At 49.4% G+C, this 25,146-nt stretch overlaps 1 protein-coding gene across 5 annotated transcripts; it reads right to left on the bottom strand.

The window, feature by feature from the left end:
- Nucleotides 1-385: 385 nt before the first annotated feature.
- On the bottom strand, nucleotides 386-25,146 carry ddr2l (discoidin domain receptor family, member 2, like). Of its 5 annotated transcripts, none has more exons than XM_035379835.1 (17): nucleotides 24,781-25,146; nucleotides 13,733-13,837; nucleotides 13,475-13,577; nucleotides 12,876-13,104; nucleotides 11,861-12,008; nucleotides 10,457-10,562; nucleotides 9,965-10,151; nucleotides 8,963-9,209; nucleotides 8,338-8,439; nucleotides 7,998-8,140; nucleotides 7,372-7,579; nucleotides 6,771-7,015; nucleotides 6,364-6,491; nucleotides 5,336-5,533; nucleotides 4,173-4,407; nucleotides 3,479-3,628; nucleotides 386-2,809 (listed from the first exon to the last, which is right to left on the bottom strand). In XM_035379835.1, the coding sequence occupies exons 2-17, from the start codon at nucleotides 13,788-13,790 to the stop codon at nucleotides 2,639-2,641; spliced, it is 2,658 nt and encodes an 885-aa protein (XP_035235726.1). In that variant the 5' UTR covers nucleotides 13,791-13,837; nucleotides 24,781-25,146; the 3' UTR covers nucleotides 386-2,638. The 5 variants fall into 5 exon arrangements, with proteins under 5 accessions (XP_035235726.1, XP_035235721.1, XP_035235725.1 ...); XM_035379830.1 differs by having other exon boundaries at nucleotides 8,338-8,442; nucleotides 24,781-25,137; XM_035379834.1 differs by lacking the exon at nucleotides 24,781-25,146 and adding an exon at nucleotides 23,749-23,770 and having other exon boundaries at nucleotides 8,338-8,442.

The raw sequence follows: 25,146 nt of genomic DNA on the forward strand, positions 1-25,146 counted from the left end.
TGAATAGGCTAATGTTCGGAATGGCTAATAACATTTTTTTTGTTACAGCTTAATGATTTCAATACCTGAGTACATTAGAGTTGTCCTTTGATAGGCCTATAACTGGGGCTGTCTTCTCAAAGAGTGGTAATAAAAATAACAGACTTAATGAATGGGTTCACTTGAGTTAAGAGTTTCTGATATCCTGTAGACAATTCTTGTTGAAAGCTGATGACGATGAATTTTAATTAAAATTATTTATCTGGAATATCCTGTAAAGGCGCGTGCACACACACACACACACAAATAAAAATGGAAAGTAATAAAGGTAGTATTACAATAAGGCCCCCTTGGTCACCGGGTAGTTTAAACCGTTGTTTGTATTAAATAACGCATCAGAAACAGCAAAGTGGAGATCTTGTTCTGTTTAATGATTGATTTCATGAAAGGAGAAAATGAAGTAAAATGCATGGTGCAGGAATGTCCTCCTAAACTCCCAATATATTACTGTACAACTCTATTCTGACTATACTATGTACATGATGGCCACACGAGTCCAAAAAGAGATTACGGATTGATATAACAAAAGACAGAAAACCAGAAAGTGTCGCTATATCAAGATTTGTTGCCATATCCATCTCCACAATGAACACCCAGTCAGTTAGCACACACATGCGCACACACACACACACACACGCTTGCGTACGCATGCACACACTCACACTTACACTCAATACTGCCATTCACCCAAACAGGCTGAGATACACACACTTCCTGCTCAGTGATAACAGGAAAGACACAGGCTCATTTCAGCAAAGGCTTCTGGGAGATGGAGTTTAGTGGTTTCCCTGCCCCTCCCCCCTCCCACTGCAGATTGTATTGCACAATGGGGCTCATAAATGTAGCCCCGTCCTCCCATCCCAAACACCACCACCCAATCAATCAATATCCCTGTACCAGGAATGTCTAACACACCTCCAGAAAGCCACATCCCACTGGCCCCTGATTGGCTCTCCAACATGTACCTTTAACACAGTCAGCAATAACGTAAAGTGGCAGCAACGGCGACAGTGGCAGCCAGCGGAAAGAAAGGGTACAGACGTTACGTAGCTGTATTCTACAGGCCCACGTTAAATGGCAATCTCAGTGATGCTAATGCTAATGCTAGCGTGCTAGTCATGTGTTCACCCCAGAGGGTGCATGCAAACAAAAAATTACAAAGGCAACAGCAAAGTCAAAAACGTACGGAAAAGCAAATTCATACGAAAAAGGGATTGGGTACACAAACTAGAAACTGCGATTAGATTTCTCAGGCCAACAAGATCATAAGAATGCTCTCCCTTCAATGGGCATGTGCCATCGATAGGTATTCTCCCCTCCCCCGAAAAATCCCCTAAATTATCTGAACCCCAATACACCTGAACCCCTAATTTACACAGGGGTCCCAGTAAAAGATAAAGTACACGAACCCCAGGCTCGAGTAACCCCAAAAATTAGCCAATTAGATTTGAATGACACTGCGGCGGACAAGTTCAGCTGACTAACAAAAACACGTGAAGTTATCCGTGTGACACGCCCTTCTCAGCCACCAGATCCGAACGATCCAGTCCAGCGTTTACGGAACACTCTGGAATTCCTCTCCCATCAAACACGAGGGACCTGATTGGCTTTCTGTTGGAAGAGTGGTGCGGAGTATTCCTCCTACAGAATTCCTAATCCTGGCAGACTCTGGGACGGGGGGCCAGATTTTGTTAACCTCCTGTACCACTGATAGGCAAGGCATGTACGCAAATACAACACGGTTCAATGAATGTACACGTGAAGTAGACCACTCTTGTGATATTGGCAGAATGGCAGGGTCCACTGCAGAATGTAGCTGAAGGGGGGGGGGGGGGGGGGGGGGGGGGGTTTGGTTCAGACAGTTGCATTGAAATGGGAGGGGGGGCTGAGAGAGAGAGAGAGACAAGTGTGGCCCATTACACATCAGTCCAATATTGGCTCCCCAACCCGCTCCTGAAAAACGCTACGACAGTAGTTCTGCTTCAGCCAGAGGTCGAAACCAGGCGTTATACAAACTAATCTGTTTTAACATTCATGTTCAGAAAGAAAACAAAATACTAAATACAAAAAAAACACAGTAATTCTAATGCTAACTCCAGTGTGGGGGGTTAATAAGGAACATAAACAATAAAAAAAAACACACACATTTAAAAACAGCAGTGCGTTACAATACAAAAACCACAGGGCCAACAGACAACAGAGTCCAGTTGCTGACGTTCAAACTGCGCGTTCAGGCTTGAAAAGTGTTGATGGTTGTTAATCGGTACCATTTGAAGAAAAATTTTGTAATAAAACCACAAGAAAGGTGAAGGATCTCGTTAAAGAGAGGGAGTTTCTTTTCTGGAGCATCAATGAATAAAAAATAATAATAATGGTCATAACTTCACACCAACCAACGATGAAGGCAGGTTTTCAGGAAGTCCCGCCTACCTTCTCCATCCTTATCCGTCCACTTATCCCTCCGAACTTCTTGCTCACTCTCGATCTCTTGCTCTCATTCACTGGCAAGTTCATCACCATTTAGTGTTTGTTTAAAAAGAGGCGTCCACATGCGTGTGTGCATGTGAGAGAGAGAGAGAGTAAAGTTAGGGGGAGGGGTTTAGTAGAGGGGTGCCATGAGTCCCCCAGTCCTCCGGGGGGCAGTGGTGTGCGGTCGCAGGGCCTGGTGCAGACGCTCGAAGGTGGGCCGGTCTCTGCCGTCTCGCGCCCAGCAGCACATCATCAGCTCGAACAGCGAGGGGGGGCAGAGGGGCGGGGCAGACAGGAAGATCTGAGGGCGGAAAAATTGAGGGGGGGGGGGGGCAGAGTTAGCCACGCCCCACACCAGCATTCCGTGTTCTGTGGGTACCACTGACCTGACGTACAGAGGACAAACATTTTCCACATACATTTTAAGACGCAACTTTACATATAGGCTGTACATGTTCTGCATAAACAGAAGCAGGTGGCCTCTTAAAATAGGCGCATAATTCAGGGTCCTGATCCTGATCCAGACCTGGACTTTTCTACACCACCAGTTCTGATGCATGCAACACTGATGAATACCTGAGTTTCCGGAAGAAGACCTGTTACATTTCTGTGAAATCTAGGGTGTGTCGGTCGTAAGCGGTAGTTTCCCGCGTGAATTTCCAGAAACTTCTGCACGCTTCCGGGCCACGACTGTGATCGGGGAATTCTGGACTCGGACATTCCTGATTAATTCATGAACTCTGCCCACACACTGAAACTTCACAGTGTGTCCTGGGACGTGGACGGCCGTGTCCGGTAACTTACGGCAAGCGTCTGGACAAGAACACCTCCATGCACAAAATGACGTCCGTTTCTGACACAGAACTGTGGTTTAGGACATTGACACATGCCAGGACGTGAGCCTGATTTTACCTGGTTTGCAGGTTAAAGAGAGGAACAGAAAGTGAAAGAGTGGCAGAGCGGAGCGTACCTGTCTGCCTTGGTTCCTGAAGAACTCGCCAGTGTTCTCTATGACCTGCTCGTCGGACAGCAGGCTGTAGGGCTGCTCCTTGCACAGAGTGAAGATCTCCCACAGGGTGACCCCAAACGCCCACACGTCGCTGGCGGTGGTGAACTTGCCCTGCCGAGACCAAGCCAGAACGTGTTCTGAGAGCACTGTCACAACTACAGCCACCGGTCCCCCTGGCTCTCATTGTACTCACACACACACACACGCGCGTGCCCAGGTACACACACACACACACCAAAGTACACACACACACCCACACACACCAAAGTACACGCACACACACGCCCAACTACAAACACACACAGACACGCGCACACAGACAGACACACACACACACACACACACACACATACACGCACGCACACACACACACACACACACACACACACACACACACACACACACACACACATACACGCACGCACACACACACACACACACACACACACACACACACACACACACACACACACACACACACACACAGACACATACACGCACACACACACATGCACACACACACAGACACGCGCACACGCACACAGACACACACACACACACACACACACACACACACACACACACACACACACACACACACACACACACACACACACTCACACACACACTCACACACACACACACACAGCCTCACCAGCAGGATGCTCTCCCAGGCCATCCAGCGTATGGGCAGCACCGCCCGGCCCTGGATGCGGTAGTAGTCGCTGCTGTACAGGTTGCGGCTCATGCCGAAGTCGGCGATCTTGATGGTCAGCCGCCGGTCCAGCAGGCAGTTCCGTGTGGCCAGGTCCCGGTGCACGAAGTTGAGCGACGCCAGGTAGCGCATACCTGAGGAGATCTGCACCGACATGTGCAGCAGGTCCGACAGGCTGCAGGGAGGGAGAGTCGGATCATTTGGATTTCTACAGAACTACAACAGGATGCTGTTGAACTACAAGGATGTGACATCATGCAGCCAAAGCGCCATGGGGGAAAATCAGACAATGTTGAGTACAGTTGTTGATCTACCAAGTTCCTGTGCTTTAATAAACAAATATTAGCTTTTCAAATGTTAGCTCTGTCTCAGTCAATCCAAACTTATGACAGAGAGAGAGAGAGAGCAGGAAGAGAGAGAAAGAAAGAGAGGGTTGTTGGCATGTGTAAGCATGCTGACTGGACAGAGGGGACGTTGCTGATGTGTGTTAAATGGACTCACCTGACTGAGGGGATGTTGTTGGCGTGTGTGTGTGTGTGTGTGTGTGTGTGCATGCTCACCTGACTGAGGGGATGTTGTTGGTGTGTGTGAGCGTGCTCACCTGACTGAGGGGATGTTGTTGGCGTGTGTGAGCGTGTGTGTGTGTGCGTGTGTGTGTGCATGCTCACCTGACTGAGGGGATGTTGTTGGCGTGTGTGAGCGTGCTCACCTGACTGAGGGGATGATGTTGGCGTGTGTGTGCGTGCTCACCTGACTGAGGGGATGTTGTTGGCGTGTGTGAGCGTGTGTGTGAGCGTGCTCACCTGACTGAGGGGATGTTGTTGGCGTGTGTGTGTGCATGCTCACCTGACTGAGGGGATGTTGTTGGCGTGTGTGAGCGTGTGTGCGTGCGCGTGTGTGTGTGTGTGCACGCTCACCTGACTGAGGGGATGTTGTTGGCGTGTGTGACCGTGCTCACCTGACTGAGGGGATGTTGTTGGCGTGTGTGTGAGCGTGCTCACCTGACTGAGGGGATGTTGTTGGCGTGTGTGCGTGCGTGCGTGCGTGCTCACCTGACTGAGGGGATGTTGTTGGCGTGTGTGCGTGCGTGCATGCGTGCTCACCTGACTGAGGGGATGTTGTTGGCGTGTGTGAGCGTGCTCTCGATCTCCCGCTGGCACAGGAACATGTTGAGGTCGCCGTTCTCCATGTACTCGGTCACCATGCAGAGCGGGTCGGAGCTCACGCACACACACAGCAGCTGGATGATGTTGGGGTCGTTCAGCCGGGACATGATCTTAATCTCTTTCAGAAAGTCATTCCTGGGCAAGAGGATGAGGCAAGAGCAGGAACAGGGGAGATATTATTATTATCATTATCGTTAAGTCATGGGTTGGAGGCTCAGGCTGTCATACTGCTGTGAAAGGGGGAGGTGGAGCCTCCAGTCTCGCTGATCACATGATCGGAGACACACCGGATTATCAACTTCAGGAAGACAGATGACTTTTACAATCGACTTCAAAGCTTCTAATCCAGCAGGTTCACGGGTAGTATTTAAGTATGTTCACACTAACCCATTGCAGGAAATGCCATTTGTTTGTGGAATGCAAATAACATCTGTTAAAGTAACCCTTTTGTTCTACTCGTGTGAACTGTCAACATTTTTATACAGTTGGAACCCAGAAGAGGATTATGGGAAACAAAGTATATGTTATAAAGGAAATAAGTTTTTATGGCACCTTCTGAACACAACATGTATTCCGAAGTGATTCACAGAAATAAGAGTAAAAGGTAAATAAAAACAAGAGAAATAGTAGAAAAAAATAAAAATAAAAGCAAATGAAATATATGAAAGAATACCAGTTCACTGGTAAGTTAGAATGAGTTTTAAAAAATCAGGAAGTGATGTGAATTTATGTCAAGCATCACATGAACACAGACTGTGCTACGATTGGACAGTCCACTCTGACGGGACACAATAACAGTTTGAGAAGTATAAGAACAGTTCTTCCTTCTCCCACAAGGGGGTGAAATTCACCAACCAATGAAATTTTCTTGGGAAAAAAACTATTGTTGCAATTTGCAATTACAAATCGAGCTATTATGATTGATTAAAGCACACATCCGTATTAATAATGATTAAAGGACACACCTGGCGTTGTTGGTGGCGTCTGCTCTCAGCTGTTTGACTGCTACCAGTACCGGTTTCCCATCCCGTTCAGGCAAGGGTGCGCCCTCCCCCAAAAACTCAGCCAGACCCTCCGCCTCACACAGGTGCACCTGCAAAGGCAAGCCAGCTGAGCTGCGCGCTTCCTCACTTCCTGCTTCCCGTCCTCCTCACTTCCTGTCTACCCGTGCAGTCAGGTAAAATACTGCATGCCCTCACAGCCAGTCACATACCCCCCCCCCCCCCGACTTCAGATTTGAACCTGCAGCCTCCAGGTTACAGCCAGGCAACGTTGCAGTAAAGAATGAAACCCACAACCTCAATGAGTAAGTCTAGTTCCATAACCATTCCGTTGCGCTGGTGCCTTGTTGGCAGGTGGAACAGGGGCTCACCTCCCCAAACTGCCCCTCCCCCAGCTTCTCGCGGAACAGCAGGCGATGGCGGGGGAACTCCGCCGCGGAGATGTCCTTGCGCGTCAGCGAGTCGACCGTCAGGGCGGGCACGGCGTACATGTTGCTCCCGGTGACGCCCTGCAGGTTGACGATGTCGGTCTCGGCGTAGTGCGGTACGCTGGTCTGGAAGCACTGGTGTGGGGTACACTGGGTCACGTCGGGCTCCGCGTAGCCCCCCCCACAACCTGCGGGACCGGGAGAGGCACAGCGTCACACGCACGCACGCAAACACACACACGCACTCACACGCAAACACACACACGCATGCACACATACACGCACTCACACACACACACACACACATACACGTGCGCACACACACGTACACACTTACAGTCTCTCACACGCGCACACACACACATTTACAGTCTCTCACACGCGCGCGCACACACACACACTTACAGTCTCTCACACACACACACACACACACTCTCTCTCTCACACACACACACACACACCACACACACACACACACACACCACACACACACCACACACACACACACACACACACACACACACACACACACTCGGGTTTATACCTGAGGCCTCTGCGCTCTCAGACAGCTCAGGCAGTTTGTTTCTCAGTGCTGTGGGGTCCTGATATTGGGGGTCCAGCAGGAAGACCCTCTCGTAGGGGGAGTCCAGCTGGGACGCCCGGGGGGGCACCGGGGGGGTCTGCAGGATGATGGTGTCGCTGCTGGAGGACAGACGGACCGTGACTTCCTCCTCCAGAATGCGGCGGGGGGCCTGGGGGAGTGGGGGGGGGTGAGAGTGAATTAGCATGTTATTGTCTATGTTTATGGTAATTACCCACATTGTGTCATTCCCAGATGTAAACTTACAGAATACAGTTGCTCTGTGATTGGTCAGCTAGCTAATTATGGGGCCTTAAAGGAGAACCTTAATTTAGCCAGGTCCTGAGAAAGACTATGTTGAGAAAATATGTTGGTGCTTCCAGGTAGGAATTTAAATATTTTTAATAGAACATGTTAATTTATAAAAATTACCACTACAGTACCAGGAACTGCAGGCAGTTGTTCAGGCTAAAACCCTGATCAGTGGTACAACAGCAGTGACCGACCTGGGGTTCGAACCCGTAACCTCTGCAAGCCCAGTTTCCTAAACCGCTGCTCTACACTACTACCCTGACTGGTCTGAATCTCACCTTCTCCAGGACTTTGCACACGTACTGACACCACAGGATCAGGAAGATTATCACCACCAGCAAGAGGATGATCGTCACCAGGCAGCCAATCAGAATAGACGTGTTCCCCTCTTCAGGATTATCTTTGATCACAGGAGTGGTCTCTGTGAAGGTGGGGGGGTGGGGGGAGGGAGATGGTGTCAGAAAACTGGCTTACCGACCACCAGTGATGGGGATGTAGGCTGGCCATTATTAAACATATTCCTCTGCTGCCATTGGTCAGGCCCAGTCAGTGGTAGCCTCTGTCTGTCAGCCAATCAGAGGCAGACATCGGTAGTGTCTGGTGAGGAAAGGCGGGTACCTATTCTGTGTGTGGGCGTGGCCATGGCTGTGGGCGTGGCCGTCTCCACCTTGGGAAAGGAAGTGGTCGTCAGAGGCGGAGCCTGAGTGGGGATCACTGCATCTGCTGAGTAAAGGCCGACAGGAAGCCCTCATTCACCCGCGCGAATGCACAGACACGGCCTTATGGCTTACATATTTCACATCTATATTTTTACATAAAAGTCCCATTTAGATTAAAAAAAAAACTCTTCTCCAAGACAGACGGCAGCACGTATGAAAGGTTTCAGGTGAAGTAAAGCAATTAAACAAAACAATAATAAATAAAAAGCACACTAACAAAAGGACCATTATATTCACAACTTCATTCGCTGCCATTTTACCAAGGTAGAGTGAGAACAAGCCACTCAACTCAGACAACAAGCCCCGCCCTGTAATGAACTCTGAGAGTAAACCCCGCCCTTTAATAAGCACTGATATTAAGCCCCGCCCTCTGATATTAAGCCACACCCCTTAATCAACTCTGAGTAAACCCCGCCCTTTAATAAGCACTGATATTAAGCCCCGCCCTCTGATATTAAGCCCCACCCCTTAATCAACTCTGATAATTAAAGCGGGAGATGTGAAGCAGCCCCGCCCCCCGGTACCGGACAGGAAGGAGATCTCGCTGAACAGCATCCAGGCGTCGGCGAACCAGAAGCGGCAGCGCAGCGCCTTGCCGGCGCGCCGGTCCAGCGGGACGGTCACGTAGCGCGCGCTGGGGTTCCGGTCGTCCAGGACGGTGCGGAACTCCACCGGCTGGGGCTCCCAGTCCCCCACCAGCCGGGGCTTAAACGCGCACGACACCGAGGAAAATATCTTCACCCCCCGCGAGAACATGTTATTACAGTGCACCTGAGAGAGGGAGGGAGAGAGAGAGGGAGAGAGAGAGAGAGAGGGAGGGAGAGAGAGAGAGAGAGAGGGAGAGAGAGGGAGAGAGAGAGAGAGAGAGAGAGAGGGAGGGAGAGGGGGAGAGAGAGAGGGAGGGAGGGGGGAGAGAGAGAGGGAGGGAGAGAGGGAGAGAGAGAGTGAGAGAGAGCGTGAGAGAGAGAGAGAGGGAGGGAGAGAGAGAGAGAGAGGGAGAGAGCGGGAGGGAGGGGGGGAGAGAGAGAGGGAGGGGAGAGAGAGAGAGAGAGAGAGAGAGAGGGAGAGAGAGAGAGAGAGAGGGGGAGAGAGGGAGAGAGAGGGAGGGAGAGAGGGAGAGGGAGAGGGAGGGAGGGAGAGAGGGCGAGGGAGAGCGAGATAGAGGGAGAGGGAGAGAGAGAGGGAGAGAGAGGGAGAGAGGGAGGGAGAGGGAGAGAGAGAGGGAGAGAGAGGGAGAGAGGGAGGGAGAGGGAGAGAGAGAGGGAGAGGGGGAGAGAGAGAGGGAGAGAGAGGGGGAGAGAGGGAGAGAGAGGGAGAGGTTGTTAAATGTTATATTCACTGTTTCACCTAATTTACATTACACAAGCTAACATACAGAAAAACCACACACACACACACACACCAACATTGCACATGTGCAGAGATTGCTCTGGCAAAACACATTTATAAAAAAAAGAAAGAAAGAAAAAAAAAAAACTCTGAAACCCCAACCCCCCCTGCACGAGCGCGTGCGTCACCATGGTTACCTTCATTGCAGTGAAATTCCTGGGCCGGTCGAAGATGAACTGCATCTCCACGTAGCCGGGCCCCAGGCTGTCGTTCCTCCAGCCCACGTAGTCGTACCCGGGCCACACGTGGTACTGCCGGGTCAGGAGGAAGTCGTCCTGTCCAATCACGCCGTCGGTCAGCTGACCCAGCCCATCAAAGAGTTTCCTGGGGCGATGCAGGGGTCAACAACATGGTCATAGTGATACAGCACTGCTGGGTGATTGGTCCTTTTGGTGTGTGCTGCTGGGTGATTGGTTCATTTGGTGTATGCCGTTTGGTGATTGGTCCTTTTGGTGTGTGCTGCTGGGTGATTGGTTCATTTGGTGTATGTCGTTCGGTGATTGGTCCCTTCGGTGCATGCTGCTGAGTGATTGGTCCTTTTGGTGTGTGCTGTTGAGGGACTGGGACAATCCAGCAGGGCAGGAAGCTGATTGGCTGCGGACTGCAGTAGAGAAGGAGGAGGGGCTTACCGGCGCTCAAGGTAGCCGTCGTACGTGGAGTCGTTGAGGCTGGTGATTGGATAGCCAGGCGCTGCCATAACCTGCCCCTCTGGAGCGCTGTAAGAAGTCAGGCCATCTGCAGGAATCACGAGAGCAGAAATATTAAACACGTGGACTCATCAGGAGCATAACCTCACAGTAGGACGAGCCAGTCTGTGTGTCTTGCACGGTGAACTTTGGAATCTCCAGTGGCATATGTAATCACCGCACACATAACATAAATAAGACACAATTCCTGACCATAGTTCTCCAGTAGTGTTGTAATTGTATTACATTTCTGCACAAGCTAAATAAGTTGTTGCAGCAAATGACCACCAGGGGGCATTCAGATTTAACCTCTTCACACAGAGTCAAGTTCAGAAAATGTTTCAACTGAAGATTGTTTATATAGGGCTAAGGGACACTGGGTTACGAGGCAGATCAGCTCCACTTTTCCGTCTTTAATACGCTGTTTTTTAACGGGAGCAGCTGTACTGTCACCATTTGGCAGCTGAACTTCGCTCATATGAAAAGCCATACAAGTAGGTATGTTTTCCGACAAAAAGAAGATTTTGTGGAACGTGGCGACAGCGCTGATCAGTTTAAGCCGAGGGAATCGGGCGCTCATTTCCGCTGAAGAGTCTGCGCTCCGCGGTGAGAGAGAAGCGGATTTGTCGCGGAGTTACACACAAACAAAACCGTAAATATTGATTCAAGCGCTGAATGTGCGCTGGTGGCAGCTTGAGAGCAGAGCCGCAGGAAGCGGCCTGAGCTACAGGCCTCAGGGAGCCAGGGCATCGGGTTCGAGTGTCACTGTCCCCAATATCAGTGAGCAAATGTCCGGCGTTCCTGGGGAGCTAAATTCTCTGTAGCCTGACTGTACAGGCCGCTGGTGTCAGTGCTGCTGGTGTCAGTACTAGTGTCAGTGCCGCTGGTGTCAGTGCTGCTGGTGTCAGTACTGGCCTCAGTGCCGCTGGTGTCAGTGCTTGTTTCAGTGCTGCTGGTGTCCATACTGGTGTCAGGGCTGAGGGTGTCAGCACTGGTGTCAGTACTGTTGGTGTCAGTGCTGCTGGTGTCAGTACTGTTGGTGTCAGTGCCGCTGGTGTCAGTGCTTGTTTCAGTGCTGCTGGTGTCCATACTGGTGTCAGGGCTGAGGGTGTCAGTACTGGTGTCAGTGCTGGTGGCAGTGCCGCTGGTGTCAGTGCTGGTGTCAGTGCTGCTGGTGTCAGTACTGGTCTCAGTGCCGCTGGTGTCAGTGCTTGTCTCAGTGCTGCTGGTGTCCATGCTGGTGTCAGGGCTGAGGGTGTCAGCACTGGTGTCAGTACTGTTGGTGTCAGTGCTGCTGGTGTCAGTACTGTTGGTGTCAGTGCTGCTGGTGTCAGTGCTGCAGCTCACCGTGCCAGGGGCAGCCGTACAGCTCCACTCTCATGCACACGGTGGTGGGGAGCCTGGTGACGGGAATGATGCGCAGGTATCGAGCGATGATCGGGGGACGCAGGTCCTTTATCACCGAGGCGTAGGCGTTATCGTTCGCCTCCACAATCTGGGAGGCAACATCAGCAATAACTGCATTAACAACTGCTTCACAGGTCAGGAATTCCAGCAGTTTGTGTCTTGTTGACTGTAGAGTGCATCACTGTTTGTACAACTATGCACTTTGCATGAAAACAATTTAAGTCGCCCTGAGTGAATGTCTACCACACAAATAAAAACAAACGTTATGAATCGTAGCAATTAAACAGTTCTTACGTAATATAAATTAAGCCGAAAATGTAGCTATTTGAGAAAGATGAGATCAACAGAGACAGACTGCAGCCAATCAGGGCCGGTGTTTTACAGAATGGCAACAGGGCAAACGGTTCATGCATGGAACGACCATTTCAATTGGTTGACTTGCTTGTGTGAAAGCTCTTTGTGACAAAATGGTCATACACACTGTTGAGCGTGCTTATTTCAAGGCCAGAGCAGTGTACTGATCAGATCCATTAAAAACTGCATATTTAACATTCCTTTTCCTCCTTCAGTACTGTGGACAAACAGCATTTGCTCTAGGGCATGAATGACATATTGTCACTGCTAATATTTAAAGCCACCACCCTCTGCAAGAACGGTATGGACTAGACCCTGGCCGGGAACAGTGTTTCATAATGCGTACATTCACCAATCCACACACCCATCCCCCACTCCTTTTAAAATACCCAAGCAATCATTTTACACTGTGCTCTACGCCTTTATACATTACAAAGATTTAGCATCACAGGGGCCTACCAGACATTTCTGTCAAACATTAATGTCTTTCTAAAGTTTATAGAGATTATCAAAGGAGGAAGGATTTTCCCATCAGACACCTTGTTCTGACTCCGGGCAATCAGGAATGGGAGGGTAGAAGTATTAGGGGGGGAGGAGTCACCTTGTTGCCGAGGCGATTCTTCCAGGACTTCCAGACTTCGTTGTCCCGGCTGTAGTCCAGGCGGTACATGCGGGCGAACTCGTTGCCCGTGCCGTGGGCGTGCCGGCCCTGGGTGCCCACCACGGTGACGAAGGTGAGCAGCCGCAGGTCCAGCTGCAGGAACTGCACGTCCGAGGGCTGCAGCAGGCCCGCTGGACACCAGGCCCCGTCCCCCTCCTCCCGATTCAGCCTGCCGAGGAGAACGAAACACCCCTCCAGGACACGGCCTGCCATTCCACAGGACAGGCCTGCACTACTCTGCATGCCAAATGCAGGGCTGTCCTTCATTCTGCCCGTTCATAAAGACGGGGCTGTCTTTCATTTTGCCTGTTCATAATGACAGGACTGTTTTTCATTTGTCTGTTCATAAAATCAGGGCTGCCCTTCATTATGCCTTTTCATAAAGACAGGGCTGTTCTTCATTCTGCCTGTTCATAAAATCAGGGCCGTCATTCATTCTGCCTGTTCAAAATGAGATAACTCAAAGTCTATGCACTCAGGACCAGCCTTCATGATCCAGGCTCAGAGAAGTAGGCAACTGGCAGGATTTCTGCACTTACCTGGCATACTGTGGCCCTGTGGTCTCATACCATTGGCTAGAAGCAGTGATTTCATCGTCCTTGATCCTGCCATCCTCCATGCCAAGAGGGTAGCGGCAGTGTGCTGTGACATAAGCAGAGAATAATTATTTTTCTTAATTTGTTTTCTGAACTTGAAAACCTAAATGCAAACGTCCTAAATGGTCCTGAGCTTGATGAAATAGGGACTGTAGTAGGTGCTGAGGGGGACAGCGAGCGAGGGGGGACGTAGTGCCTTACCTGGGTCTATCTGAGCACGTGCGTAGCTCTGCAGGACCAGCAGCACAAACAACAGCATGTTGGGCAGGGGACGTCAGTGGACACCTGAGAACAGAGACTACATCTCTGTGGAGAGAGAGAGGGACAGAGAGAGGAGAGGGACAGAGAGAGAGAGGGAGGGAGAGACAGAGGGACAGAGAGAGGAGGGAGGGATAGAGAGGGACAGAGAGAGGAGGGAGGGATAGAGAGGGACAGAGAGAGGGGGAGAGATAGAGAGAAACGGAGGCAGAGAGAGAGGAAGAGGGAGGGAGGGGGAGAGAGATCTTCAGATTAATAAGGCATATTCATTCAAAATATTTCAGAAAAGTTATCTGCAAACCAGAGAAGTGTTTTCAGGCACTCGCTAAGAATAAAGAAGAAAAACAGATCCGCTGCAATACTGTCATCTTGCAAAGTTGATTACTACTGTTCATGCTCTGGTATATGATTTGCCACAGTTAAGGACAGCGTGAAACTCCGGCAATAATCTGTTTCAAGCAATCGACAACTTGTAGGCAGGGCACACAGAAAAACGTATCTTTAACGAAACGAGTGAAAGGAAAGAGCGATATTTGGCTCTTGGGAATATTGCTGTTGGCCTTTACAGTTATCTATCTTTACATTCTTCGTCAAGGCAACAAAGCCAACCTAATCAGACCAACACCAAAACTATGAGACCCAAACAAGACGATCCAAGGTCCATGTTGACAAAAACCCCGTGAAAAAGCACTGAAGGCCACAGAAAAAACAGCGCAGCCATGAAAATTTCAACTTCAGCCGCCCAAACGAAGAATTCAAAAAGCAACCGCCAACCAGTAAACGACTGTTATTCTTCAGGCGATTCAGCTAACAGCCTTGTTTTTCGTAGAATTACCATAAAACGTTTATCACCGGAAGTGCTTATCTACTTAAGCTTTGTTAATTAATTGATTATTATCCTGTAAACTGAAGCAATCTGGGCTAGCCACGTTAGCAACAGCCTGCTAGCTATCGATAATTAGCCAAGAGAAGAGAGAAGACAAAAGACGGCAAAAATAAATAGCAGCTTTTCTGGGCCTCTGCTTACAAATGGGGATGTTGGGAGCTTTTAACAGCCTATAAATTAAAAACTGCGTCGTTCTGCAACTAAATGTGCTTTAATACTGCTGTTCTGCGGAGCAAAGCATTTCAAAGGACTTTTAACAGCATGGCAACAAAACCGCAGGCTATCCAACAGAGCAGTGTTAAGAAAAAAACAAACGCACACCAAAAAAAACTAGCGCAAGGTGTTGGGTCACGGGAACAGATAAAATAGGAGAAAGAGACTTGCACACTCACTTGACACTCCAAAAAAGACCAAATAAACGTATTTATTTAGCCATTATGGATTTTTTTTTTTATATATGTTTTTTTTTAAATTGTTTTTTAGAGAATGAAGAATGAAGCGAGTGTGAGAGTCTTTTCTTTTCCCATCCACAGCTGAGCGCGATGACACCACCACAGGGCCAGAACACCTGGCCCCTAACAAGGGTGCCAAATTTAAGGGGTCAAGGTTACCAGAGTCAGAAAACTTAATACTGGTATTTAAAATTAAGTAGCGGGGAAGGGGTGTAGTGTGGCTGAGTATGCTGCAATACTGTCCAGGTTTTTTTATTTTTTTTTATTTTTTTTAAGCCTGTTAATATATTTGATGTTATACAAAAAAAATTACTCGCTCTTCCACAATCCAAATGAACAGATTATATTCATATTATCATTACTGTGCTCTGTTTTATATCATATATCTACACTTTTCAGTGTTTCCATGCCAACAGCAACACAGCAGCCCCGGGTTCGTACATTTGAGATTACATGTTGCTCTCACAATTAGCTAAATAACAAAAAACTAAAAGATATGGCCTCACAGTGCTGTTCCTGGAGTTCATATTAATGCTGTATTTGTATTTCAGTGAACGGTTTAATATTTGCCGTTCTCTGTAAAGCACTTTGAGTACCCTGTCCATGTACTTCTTGCAGGAAGCTTATAGCACTCCACTGCAATTGCCAGCTATATGAATAATCAGAATTACCTAAAAATTACCCCCCAAAAAAAACTTCCAAAAAAAGAATAATCTGCTGCCCGCCCATGAGAGCATTCTGACCCAGCTGAGTTGAACTCTGAACCCACAGAATATTCCCCTCAGGTAGATGGGAACAGGTGGTGTTTTTATGGATAACTGAAAGATGTGCTCTCACACAGCTTGACCATACCACGTTCCTCATGTGAAGTGTTCAGAGTGTACTGCATTGCAAACACTTTCTATAAAAGGCAAATCTACTAGAATGCAATGCTGGACACATTAAGCAGTGAACATTGCACTGACGACATCAATCTCGAGTTACATTTTTACACAAGACAGACCTGGATCCATTATTTTCTTTTCCAAGCCACATAATTTTCCCAGACTGCAATGCACAGTTCTTGAGTGGTTGCAGACACAAGAAAAAGAAGTGCATTATGGGAGGTTGTATCTAATACGGCCATAGCATCATGTGACTTTTATGGTGTCACCACCATAAAAGTCTTCTCTTTTCTAAAAGTCTTCTCCTTATCTGGAGACAATATGAAAAATTAATATAAATAATCGAAAATATCATAAAATGTAAAATAATATAGACAATTTGTATCATGCAGACACAGTTACACAAACAGTTCATGGGTGCTGCTATACTTCAAATATGAATATTCATAATTAAAATGATATAAATTCAGAAAGTAACACCGCAATAAGCATCATCCCTTAAAGTAAGTTTTTTTTTACTTTAAAAAGCAAACGTACCATCTCTTAACGTAAATATTTTTACTGCAGTCTGTTCTACTCTTTCTCTTTAAAACAGTGTCTTCTTTCTGTCCCAAAACAGGGACGTTAGATTTCAGGACTTCCAGATCCTGTACAGTTCTGTTCCTTACTGGAAAAAAAAAAGAAACAGTATTTTATGTTCCAAATCTGAAACAGTCAGGAACACTGGGCCAGATTTATTGACGCCACTTTGTTTTTAATGTATTCACCCAGAAGCCCTTCCTTTAGCTCTTCTCCTTTATCTTTCTTGTGTCTCGTCTTCCAGTCCCAACCCCCAACCCACTACTACTCTCTCTCTATCTCTCTCCCCCCTACTACTACTCTATCTCTCTCTCTATCCCTCTCCCCTACCACCCTATCTTTACCCTTGTTTCTCTCCCCCCTCCTTCCTCCTCTTTCCCCTTCCTTTCTCGCTGTCTCCCCCAACCTCCCGCTCTCTCTCTCACTCCTCTCCCCCCTCCCTCTCCCTCCCCCCATCTCTCTCTCTACTCCCTCCACCCCCCCCCCCCCCCCCCACCCTCTGGTTTTCCTCGCTCTTGTTCCTCGCTGTTCCCCTGAGGCTGGAGCTCTGGATGTAGGCCGAGCAAAGCCTGGAGCCGGGCCAGAGCTCTCTGCCCGTAAACCCTCCGCCTTGCTGGGGCCAAGCTGAACGGCACGGGGGGGGGGGGGGGGGGGGCTGTTTTGGGGGGATGCTGAAAAACAATCCATTTGCTCAAGGACATCTGGTAGAGAAGGGTGGGTGGGTGGGGGGGGGGGGGGACTGCCAATAACAGCTAGTGGGGGGGGGGGGGGATGCTAGAGATGACCCCCCCCCACTTATAAACAGGCTAACAGGTCCCACATTACTTTGTCAAAACTGAGTCAAACCTTTGTAGCGACTAAATGCCAGCCAGTACTTATTATTAGATGCTTACATAGCATACATCAGAGTGATAGAAATGTAACCTAAACTCATTATGTAACCACCATCTGTATTGTCCCTGAATTCATTTCTTTTTTTTTACCCAAAAAACTCATTTTGAACTGTAGGTTATGTTTTGGAATAAATTATATGTTCAGCAGTTCAAACTTCAAACACATTTATGACAAATATGTTTCATGACAAATAAAAGAATAAAAGCTCTTGTGACTGACGCTAACAATGCTAATCCGCTCATAACGTCAAAAACAGTCTCACATTTACAACAACCAGTCAGGAACAGTTTCACGCCAACAATAACCACTCTAAAATAAACAGTCACATTATCAATAACCACTCAGGAACAAACAGTTTCACGTTAACAATGACCACTCAGGAACAAACAGTCTGATGTTAACAGTAACCCGTCAGGAACTGGAAAAAAAAAAAAAAGCCACTGCAACTCAACAGTGTTTTGTCTTTCAAGTCACGCTCATGTCACAACCAGAACAAAAAACTTTTTTTAAATAATAAAAATAAAAATAAAACCGCAGGTGTGAGTAGGGGGGACAGGAAGACGTTTGGGGTGCACCCCGTCCTGAGGGACGGGAGATTTGGGGAGTGCACAGAAAACACTGTGGTGAGTCACGCTTTGTGCTATTCCCCCCGGGGCGGGGGGGGGGGGGGGGGTATTAACAGGGCCAGGACGCCCACGGTCTCTGTGACCCGAACTCTGGCCCACGCAGAAGTGTTACACAACCCGGCCCAGCCCAGCCCCGGCTCCCCGTCCCTCTCCACCGCCCTCTCATTTTCAAGAAAATATCTCTGCGTTCGTTCTGGTCGATTCGCGTCACACCACGGTCGATACCATAACAACACATCACAACACAGCACAACACTCCATCACACACCACAACACATCACAACACAGCACAACACTCCACCACACAGCATAACACAGCACAACACAGCACAACACTCCACCACACATTACCACACAGCACAACACAGCACAACACAACACAACACATCACAACACAGCACAACATAACACTCCACGACACAGCACAACACAGCAAATTGTCCCGCTGAAGAAGTTCTCTCTGTGAGATCCATCGCACATCCAGATTCGTTTCTGTGACTCCAGGCCTGTACTTTCAGCAACCGAGAAAGAGGCGGAAGAAAAACAGCTAAATAGGGGAGGAATAGAACGAGCGAGAGGGTGGGCGAATGAGAGGGGGGGGGAGAGAGAGAGAGAGAGAGAGAGAGAGAGAGAGAGGGAGAGAGAGAGAGAGAGAGAGAGAGCGAGAGAGAGAGAGAGAGGGGGAGAGAGAGAGAGAGAGAGGGAGAGAGAGAGAGAGGGAGAGAGAGAGAGAGAGAGAGCGAGAGAGAGGGGGAGAGAGAGAGAGAGAGAGAGGGAGAGAGAGAGGAAGGAGGGGGGGAAGCGTGAGCGGGCGGAGGAGTCTCACAGCTGGTTTATGTAATCTTTGGCCCAATCCGAGGCCTGTTCTGCGCGCGGATTCCTGTCCCGTTGCTCATCCTCTTCAGGGGAGTCACATGACCAGCGGGGAACAACCGGGGCAAAAAAAAACGGCTCGCGTCTGCACAGCGGACGGCCAAAAGAATGCGAGCGTGGAGCTAGGCCGGCGTGCAGGAAAATACATTCCAGAGCCAAACACCACCCCCCCAAACACCGCCCCCCCCCCAACTCCACACCCCCCCCCAACTCCACCACCCCCCCAACACCGCCCCCACCCCCCCCCCCCCACCCCCCCCCAACTCCACCCCCCCCCCCCCCCCCCCCCAACTCCACCGCCCCCCCAAACACCGCCCCCCCCAACTCCACACCCCCCCCCCACCCCCCCAAACACCGCCCCCCCCCCAACTCCACCGCCCCCCCCCAAACACCGCCCCCCCAACTCCACACCCCCCCCAAACACCGCCACCCCCCCCCCCCCCAACTCCACACTACCCCCCCCCCCCAAACACCGCCCTCCCCCCACTCCCCGAATCCTTAAGGCAGTCAGAAACCCAAAAAATGACGACTAAAATTCCAAACACGTGACGTTTCAGAGGCGACGAGCAGGTCTCAGCTTGCCCTCAGCTACCCCGCCGAAGAGCTCACATTCTTTACGCAGAGGAAACACAACACCGCTCAACTGCACTCTTTCTCTTCTCTTCTTTCTCTTTTTTCTTTCTCCAGAAGCCCCCCCCCCCCCCCCCCCCCCCCCCCCCCGGGCCAGGCCAAACTCCATCATTAAACACCGCGCAGTTAGGAAACGCCAAACAGCCGACATATTCGCAAAGATTTTATTCTGTTTACTCGTCACCACAGCGTCGCATTGCTGAATTCCACAGACAGCTGCCATTGTACGCAAAAAGGAAAGGATTCTGCAAAGCACAACACACACTTGGGAAAACAGCACATCAACATATAATGACAAAACGCATAATAAGAAATGGGCCAAATAAATGGCACATGCCAAATAAAAAAATACACTGTAACTGTATATTATCACACATGCAGACTATGCACGGCGCAAAATATATTAATGACGGCTGCTTTCATATATAAGATTCCACGTCTACAGTTCCTATAGAACATAACTGTACCCGCAACTGCACTCGAGCACACGTGCTGCATTTAAAAATGCGCATTATTTCCTTTAGATTTACGGTCTTTCGGTCGGACGGAGGCGCGCGTTCTTTGGCGAACGCGGGCTGGGGCAAAGCGGGCTGGCTGCCGAACGCAGGGATCTGCAGGCAGGTCAGGGGAGCTATGCGGCTCAAATATGCGGCTGGAACAGGTATGCAGTGCAGAGCAGGGCTGTAATCTAAAGCTCAGGGCCCAGGGCAGCACGACCGGCACCTTAAAGCACACAGGAGGATCAGTGCCCCTGTGCCCCCCCCCATCCCCCCACTCCCCAAATCCCCCCCCCCCCCCCCGCCCCCCCGAGCGTGCTCACATGCTCTTGGCCTCCGACCTTTTCAACGGTGCGAGTGAATCAGGGATCGGATTCTGGCCATTAAGCACACACTGGAGAAAGGGGAGGTCACCAGGACAACGGTGACTCATAAAAGTGCACAATGGCCACGGTGTACAAGCCTACAGGATATTTACTGTAGGGATATTTTACAAAAACAATACAATAAGCCTACAATAAGAAAAATTGATTTTACCATTATCAATACCCTCAGATGGGGCCACAAATGTAGACATGAGTGTTATCAACACATCAATGCAGTGCTTTTCTGACCTCATACTTCAGTCAGTCCCTGGAGTCAAATTCTGACAGGAAATTAACTCAAAATAGAGGTTAACATTGGAAAGGCTCATATTTTCTTGAGGGTAAATTGCTGATATCCCGGCCTGCAGGATAAATTCCTGCTTTTCCCTCAATAGCAGCGGGACCCAGCAGCAGATTAACGAGCTCAATCTGCTCTTCAAAAATACGCTCGTTTTTCCCCTCACACGTTTTCACCTTCGTCAAGTTCTCTCTCGACGTGCTTCCACAGCTGTTCTTCTAGAAGTTTCTACGTGGATAAAGCTCTTGGATAATGACTTTAGGCACACGCGAGCGCGCATACGTGAGCACCAGCTTCACTCTCACTGCAGATGACGCGTACGGAACTCCGTGGCTGACTCCGCCCACCAGAGTGGCGCCTGTTTCACACAGCAGGATTACCTGAGTTAGCAGGATAACTGCGCCGAGTAAAACCCGGAGCAGCTCTTGGCACTGCAAGTCCCTGTTCCAGATTTGGGAGGGTTCCGGGTTTTACTCTGAGCAGTTGTCCAGCTAAAACACCGTAATTCTGCTTTGTGAAACCTGGCCAAGCAGCATTTCTGTGGCCTGAACATAACAAGAGTTCCAGGAGACCGTGAAAAAAAGCCATTCATGGCCACACATTCACACCACCTCAACCTCTTCTCCCATTGGCTGGAATTCAATCAACATTTGTCCTTAACGGTGGCATACGTTTAAGTTCAAAAGCAAGAATCATTTTTTTGTTGTTCTTCACAAACACAGCTTAGCAAAGTTCAGTGATCACCAAGACTGACTCACACCATGCTGAGTCTTTGAGGGAAAAAAAAAAAGCTGTAACAACTCTATTTACTTCAAAGCCAAAGTTAAGGACCAATTTTTTTTTCTCGATTGAATACAGGCCAGATCTGTTAACAGTGCAGAAGAGCAGGCCCAGGAAGCCATGGCAACAGGCTGCAGTGATGATGCAACCTGGGCCTCACTGCCACAGGGTAAGTGCATGTGCAACCCGGAACCCGGGGGATGGGGGGGTGTGTGTGTGTGTAGGGGGGGGCTGTTAATAGCAAGTTAGAATAACTAAAAGGACCTACAGTGGCATGTCACGGCATCGTCTGATCCTGCCTCAAAGACTTCTGAGATCGCATGTTGATGAAACAGTGCTCAGAAAACAAACTGCATTGAAACTGCAAATAAAAAAAAGAAGAAAAACGCTGAAGGAATGAATGCCAGGCATGCCGCCAGGGCAGCACTCCATCTTCCAGTTACAGTAACAAGGCCCATGATGCTCCGGTCACAACAGTCCCCGGACTGCACAGAGACTGTTCCCCCAGTACTGCACAGAGACTGTCCCCATACTGCACAGAGACCGTCCCCCCATACTGCACAGACCGTCCCCATACTGCACAGAGACCGTCCCTCATACTGCACAGAGACCGTCCCCCATACTGCACAGAGACCGTCCCCCATACTGCACAGAGACCGTCCCCCATACTGCACAGAGACCGTCCCCATACTGCACAGAGATCGTCCCCCATACTGCACAGAGACCGTCCCCCATACTGCACAGAGACCATCCCCCCATACTGCACAGAGACAAACCCCCATACTGCACAGAGACCGTCCCCATACTGCACAGAGAGACCGTCCCCCATACTGCACAGAGACCGCCCCCCCCCCAGTACTGCACAGAGACCGTCACCCATACTGCACAGAGACCGCCCCCCCCCCAGTACTGCACAGAGACCATCCCCCATACTGCACAGAGACCATCCCCCCATACTGCACAGAGACCGTCCCCCCAGTACTGCACAGAGACCGTCCCCCATACTGCACAGAGACCGCCCCCCCCAGTACTGCACAGAGACCATCCCCCCATACTGCACAGAGACCGTCCCCCCAGTACTGCACAGAGACCGTCCCCCCATACTGCACAGAGACCGTCCCCCATACTGCACACAGACCGCCCCCCATACTGCACAGAGACCGCCCCCATACTGCACACAGACCGCCCCCATACTGCACACAGACCGTCCCCCCATACTGCACAGAGACCGTCCCCCATACTGCACAGAGACCGTCCCCATACTGCACAGAGACCGTCCCCCCAGTACTGCACACAGACCGCCCCCCATACTGCACAGAGACCGTCCCCCCATACTGCACAGAGACCGTCCCCCATACTGCACACAGACCGCCCCCCATACTGCACAGAGACCGCCCCCATACTGCACACAGACCGCCCCCATACTGCACACAGACCGTCCCCCCATACTGCACAGAGACCGTCCCCCATACTGCACAGAGACCGTCCCCATACTGCACAGAGACCGTCTCCTCGTACTGCACAGAGACCGTCCCCCATACTGCACAGAGACCACAACAGCAGCACAGTCTCTCTCCTCAGATAAAAACATCAGCGTCTGACAGCACTCTGTACACCTGTATCTGGCCCCAGGTATACAGATCACGCCAGGTACATACAGGGTGAATGACATCACAGATATACAATTACAGGGCCAATTGTGTTCATCGGGCATCCGGCCTTATCTGGGTCAGTTTTCCTTTGAAACACTAATTAACTTCCACGATTCAGGCCGTTTTGATTATGGTGCATTTCTGGGCCTAACTCTCTGTGCTTAAGCACGTATAACTGAATGTTTCAGAAATGTTATAATAATGTGCATCTGCAGGCTGGACCTGGTTAATGTTTGGCAGGCCATCCGTACTCAGTGTGAACCAAAGCCTCTCTGGCGTTCTGCATTAATAAATGGTATACTGAGTTAGGGTCATAATGATGCAGGACTGGCCATAGCTATAAATAAATGACATAATTAACATTCAAATAACAAAATCGCTTATTTATGGTGACTCGGTTCATGTATTAACCGCATTAGCCTGACTCGTGCGTGTTGCAAGAGGTATGATTAATTTTGTTTTGCACTTCTTTGCACTGAAGAAGTTCATAGCACTGATGCTAAATGATAGCATCGACGCTAAGTGCATGCTGTGCATACTTACAAACCCTACGTGGATGCTCGAGAGCAAAAAGGTTCTTTGTCCTCTGGCTAAAAAAGCGACTGAGTCATTATGTTACTGTGCAATTAAAACTCGCTTTTGAGCAATGCCTCCAAAAACAACGGTGACGGTGCTTGTCGCCATCACTGCATGCTTAACTTCCTTTACCCCCGATATTTCACCAAGAAAATGCGAGGGGGGGGGGGGGGCTATTATTGTTCCCTCCAACGCAAGTCAAACTAGTAGACAATCGTTGAAGCGCCGCCTGCACGGGCATGTTTCTTGAAAAGCCTCGCGTTTACGAACACGGGCGCGTGGAGCACCGTGCGTGCTGGCTCCGCGCGAGCCTTTGTGGATTCCAGAACACAGGGAACATTAAGCAGAGATCGAGGGATCTTATCGCTCCAGCGTGTCCCTGGGGAAAACGAGCGCCGCCGGGCTAACAACAACCGAAAACTCAATGCTCGTACACAATCCTCGTCCCTCAATCATTGCTTCTAAAATCAATGTCTATTTTTTAAGATAGTCAAGAGGTAATGTGAATTACAAAAACATCCTTCAAAAGTACTGCTTCGAGTAACAAAGATGTATCTTCCAAAACACCCCCCCCCTTTTTTTCCCCCTTCTTCTCCGTTACTATGTCGCTATGGTTAGCTAGCTTTCATGGCAAGCGGCGGATTTTCGAAATATTCCCCGTCTAGCAATCGAAAAAGTTTCACAATCGAACACGACATGTATTGTCCGAAAAACAAAGGAATAATTCTCAACTGTAATCGACGGTGCTTCTATAAGTACATTTACTCTTTGTTGTTTTAACTACTTCGCATGTCAAAACAAAAGATAGCTAATATTTTCTGATAAATACTTTCTTTACCCTATTGTAGTTACTGGACGCCCTGTAATTAGCCGTCTTGTCCCATTTGTATGTTTTCTGTCCGTGGCAAAGCGCCCAACATTAACAAGATTCGAATAACTTTTGTCTGCTTCGGGCAACTTTTCGGTTTGTTTTTGCAGTCAGTACTAGTTAACGTTTACCTGTTGTGTGATCTTGCCGGTGTTCCGCTATTTCTCTACATCCGCTGCGATCGCATCCAGAGGCGAAGATTAATTAAAATTCCCAGATCATTATCAAAAAGTTGATGTTTCTCACTGTCTTTCAGTGCATCGGAAGGTCTGCACACACAAGAAGGGAAAAAAAAAAAGTTTCAATGTGATTTCTACATCACATCCCGCTTCCGGCCACTCGAGGAGGGGGCAGTAATAATCCGCGGAGAGGGGGAGAGAGAGCGGCGTCGAAGAAACCAGACTCCTAACGGCGAACAAGGCACTGCGGAGTGCTCGGGAATACTGTTGCTAACTGTCCGCGCGCACCCTTGCGTACGAAAAGAAATCTCAAACCGC

This window comes from Anguilla anguilla, chromosome 10, assembly GCF_013347855.1.
Source record: "Anguilla anguilla isolate fAngAng1 chromosome 10, fAngAng1.pri, whole genome shotgun sequence".
NCBI classification, from domain to species: domain Eukaryota; kingdom Metazoa; phylum Chordata; class Actinopteri; order Anguilliformes; family Anguillidae; genus Anguilla; species Anguilla anguilla.

Bases quoted from the DNA above. Each gene is read 5' to 3' on its own strand.
- ddr2l (XM_035379830.1), bottom strand. From the start codon at position 13,790: ATGCTGTTGTTTGTGCTGCTGGTCCTGCAGAGCTACGCACGTGCTCAG. The intron at 6,492-6,770 runs GTGAGCCCCTGT...TTGCCTTTGCAG, and splicing joins GGGAGGGGCAGTTTGGGGAG to GTGCACCTGTGTGAGGCGGA. The intron at 4,408-5,335 runs GTGAGCACGCAT...CCCTCCCTGCAG, and splicing joins AACAACATCCCCTCAGTCAG to CCTGTCGGACCTGCTGCACA.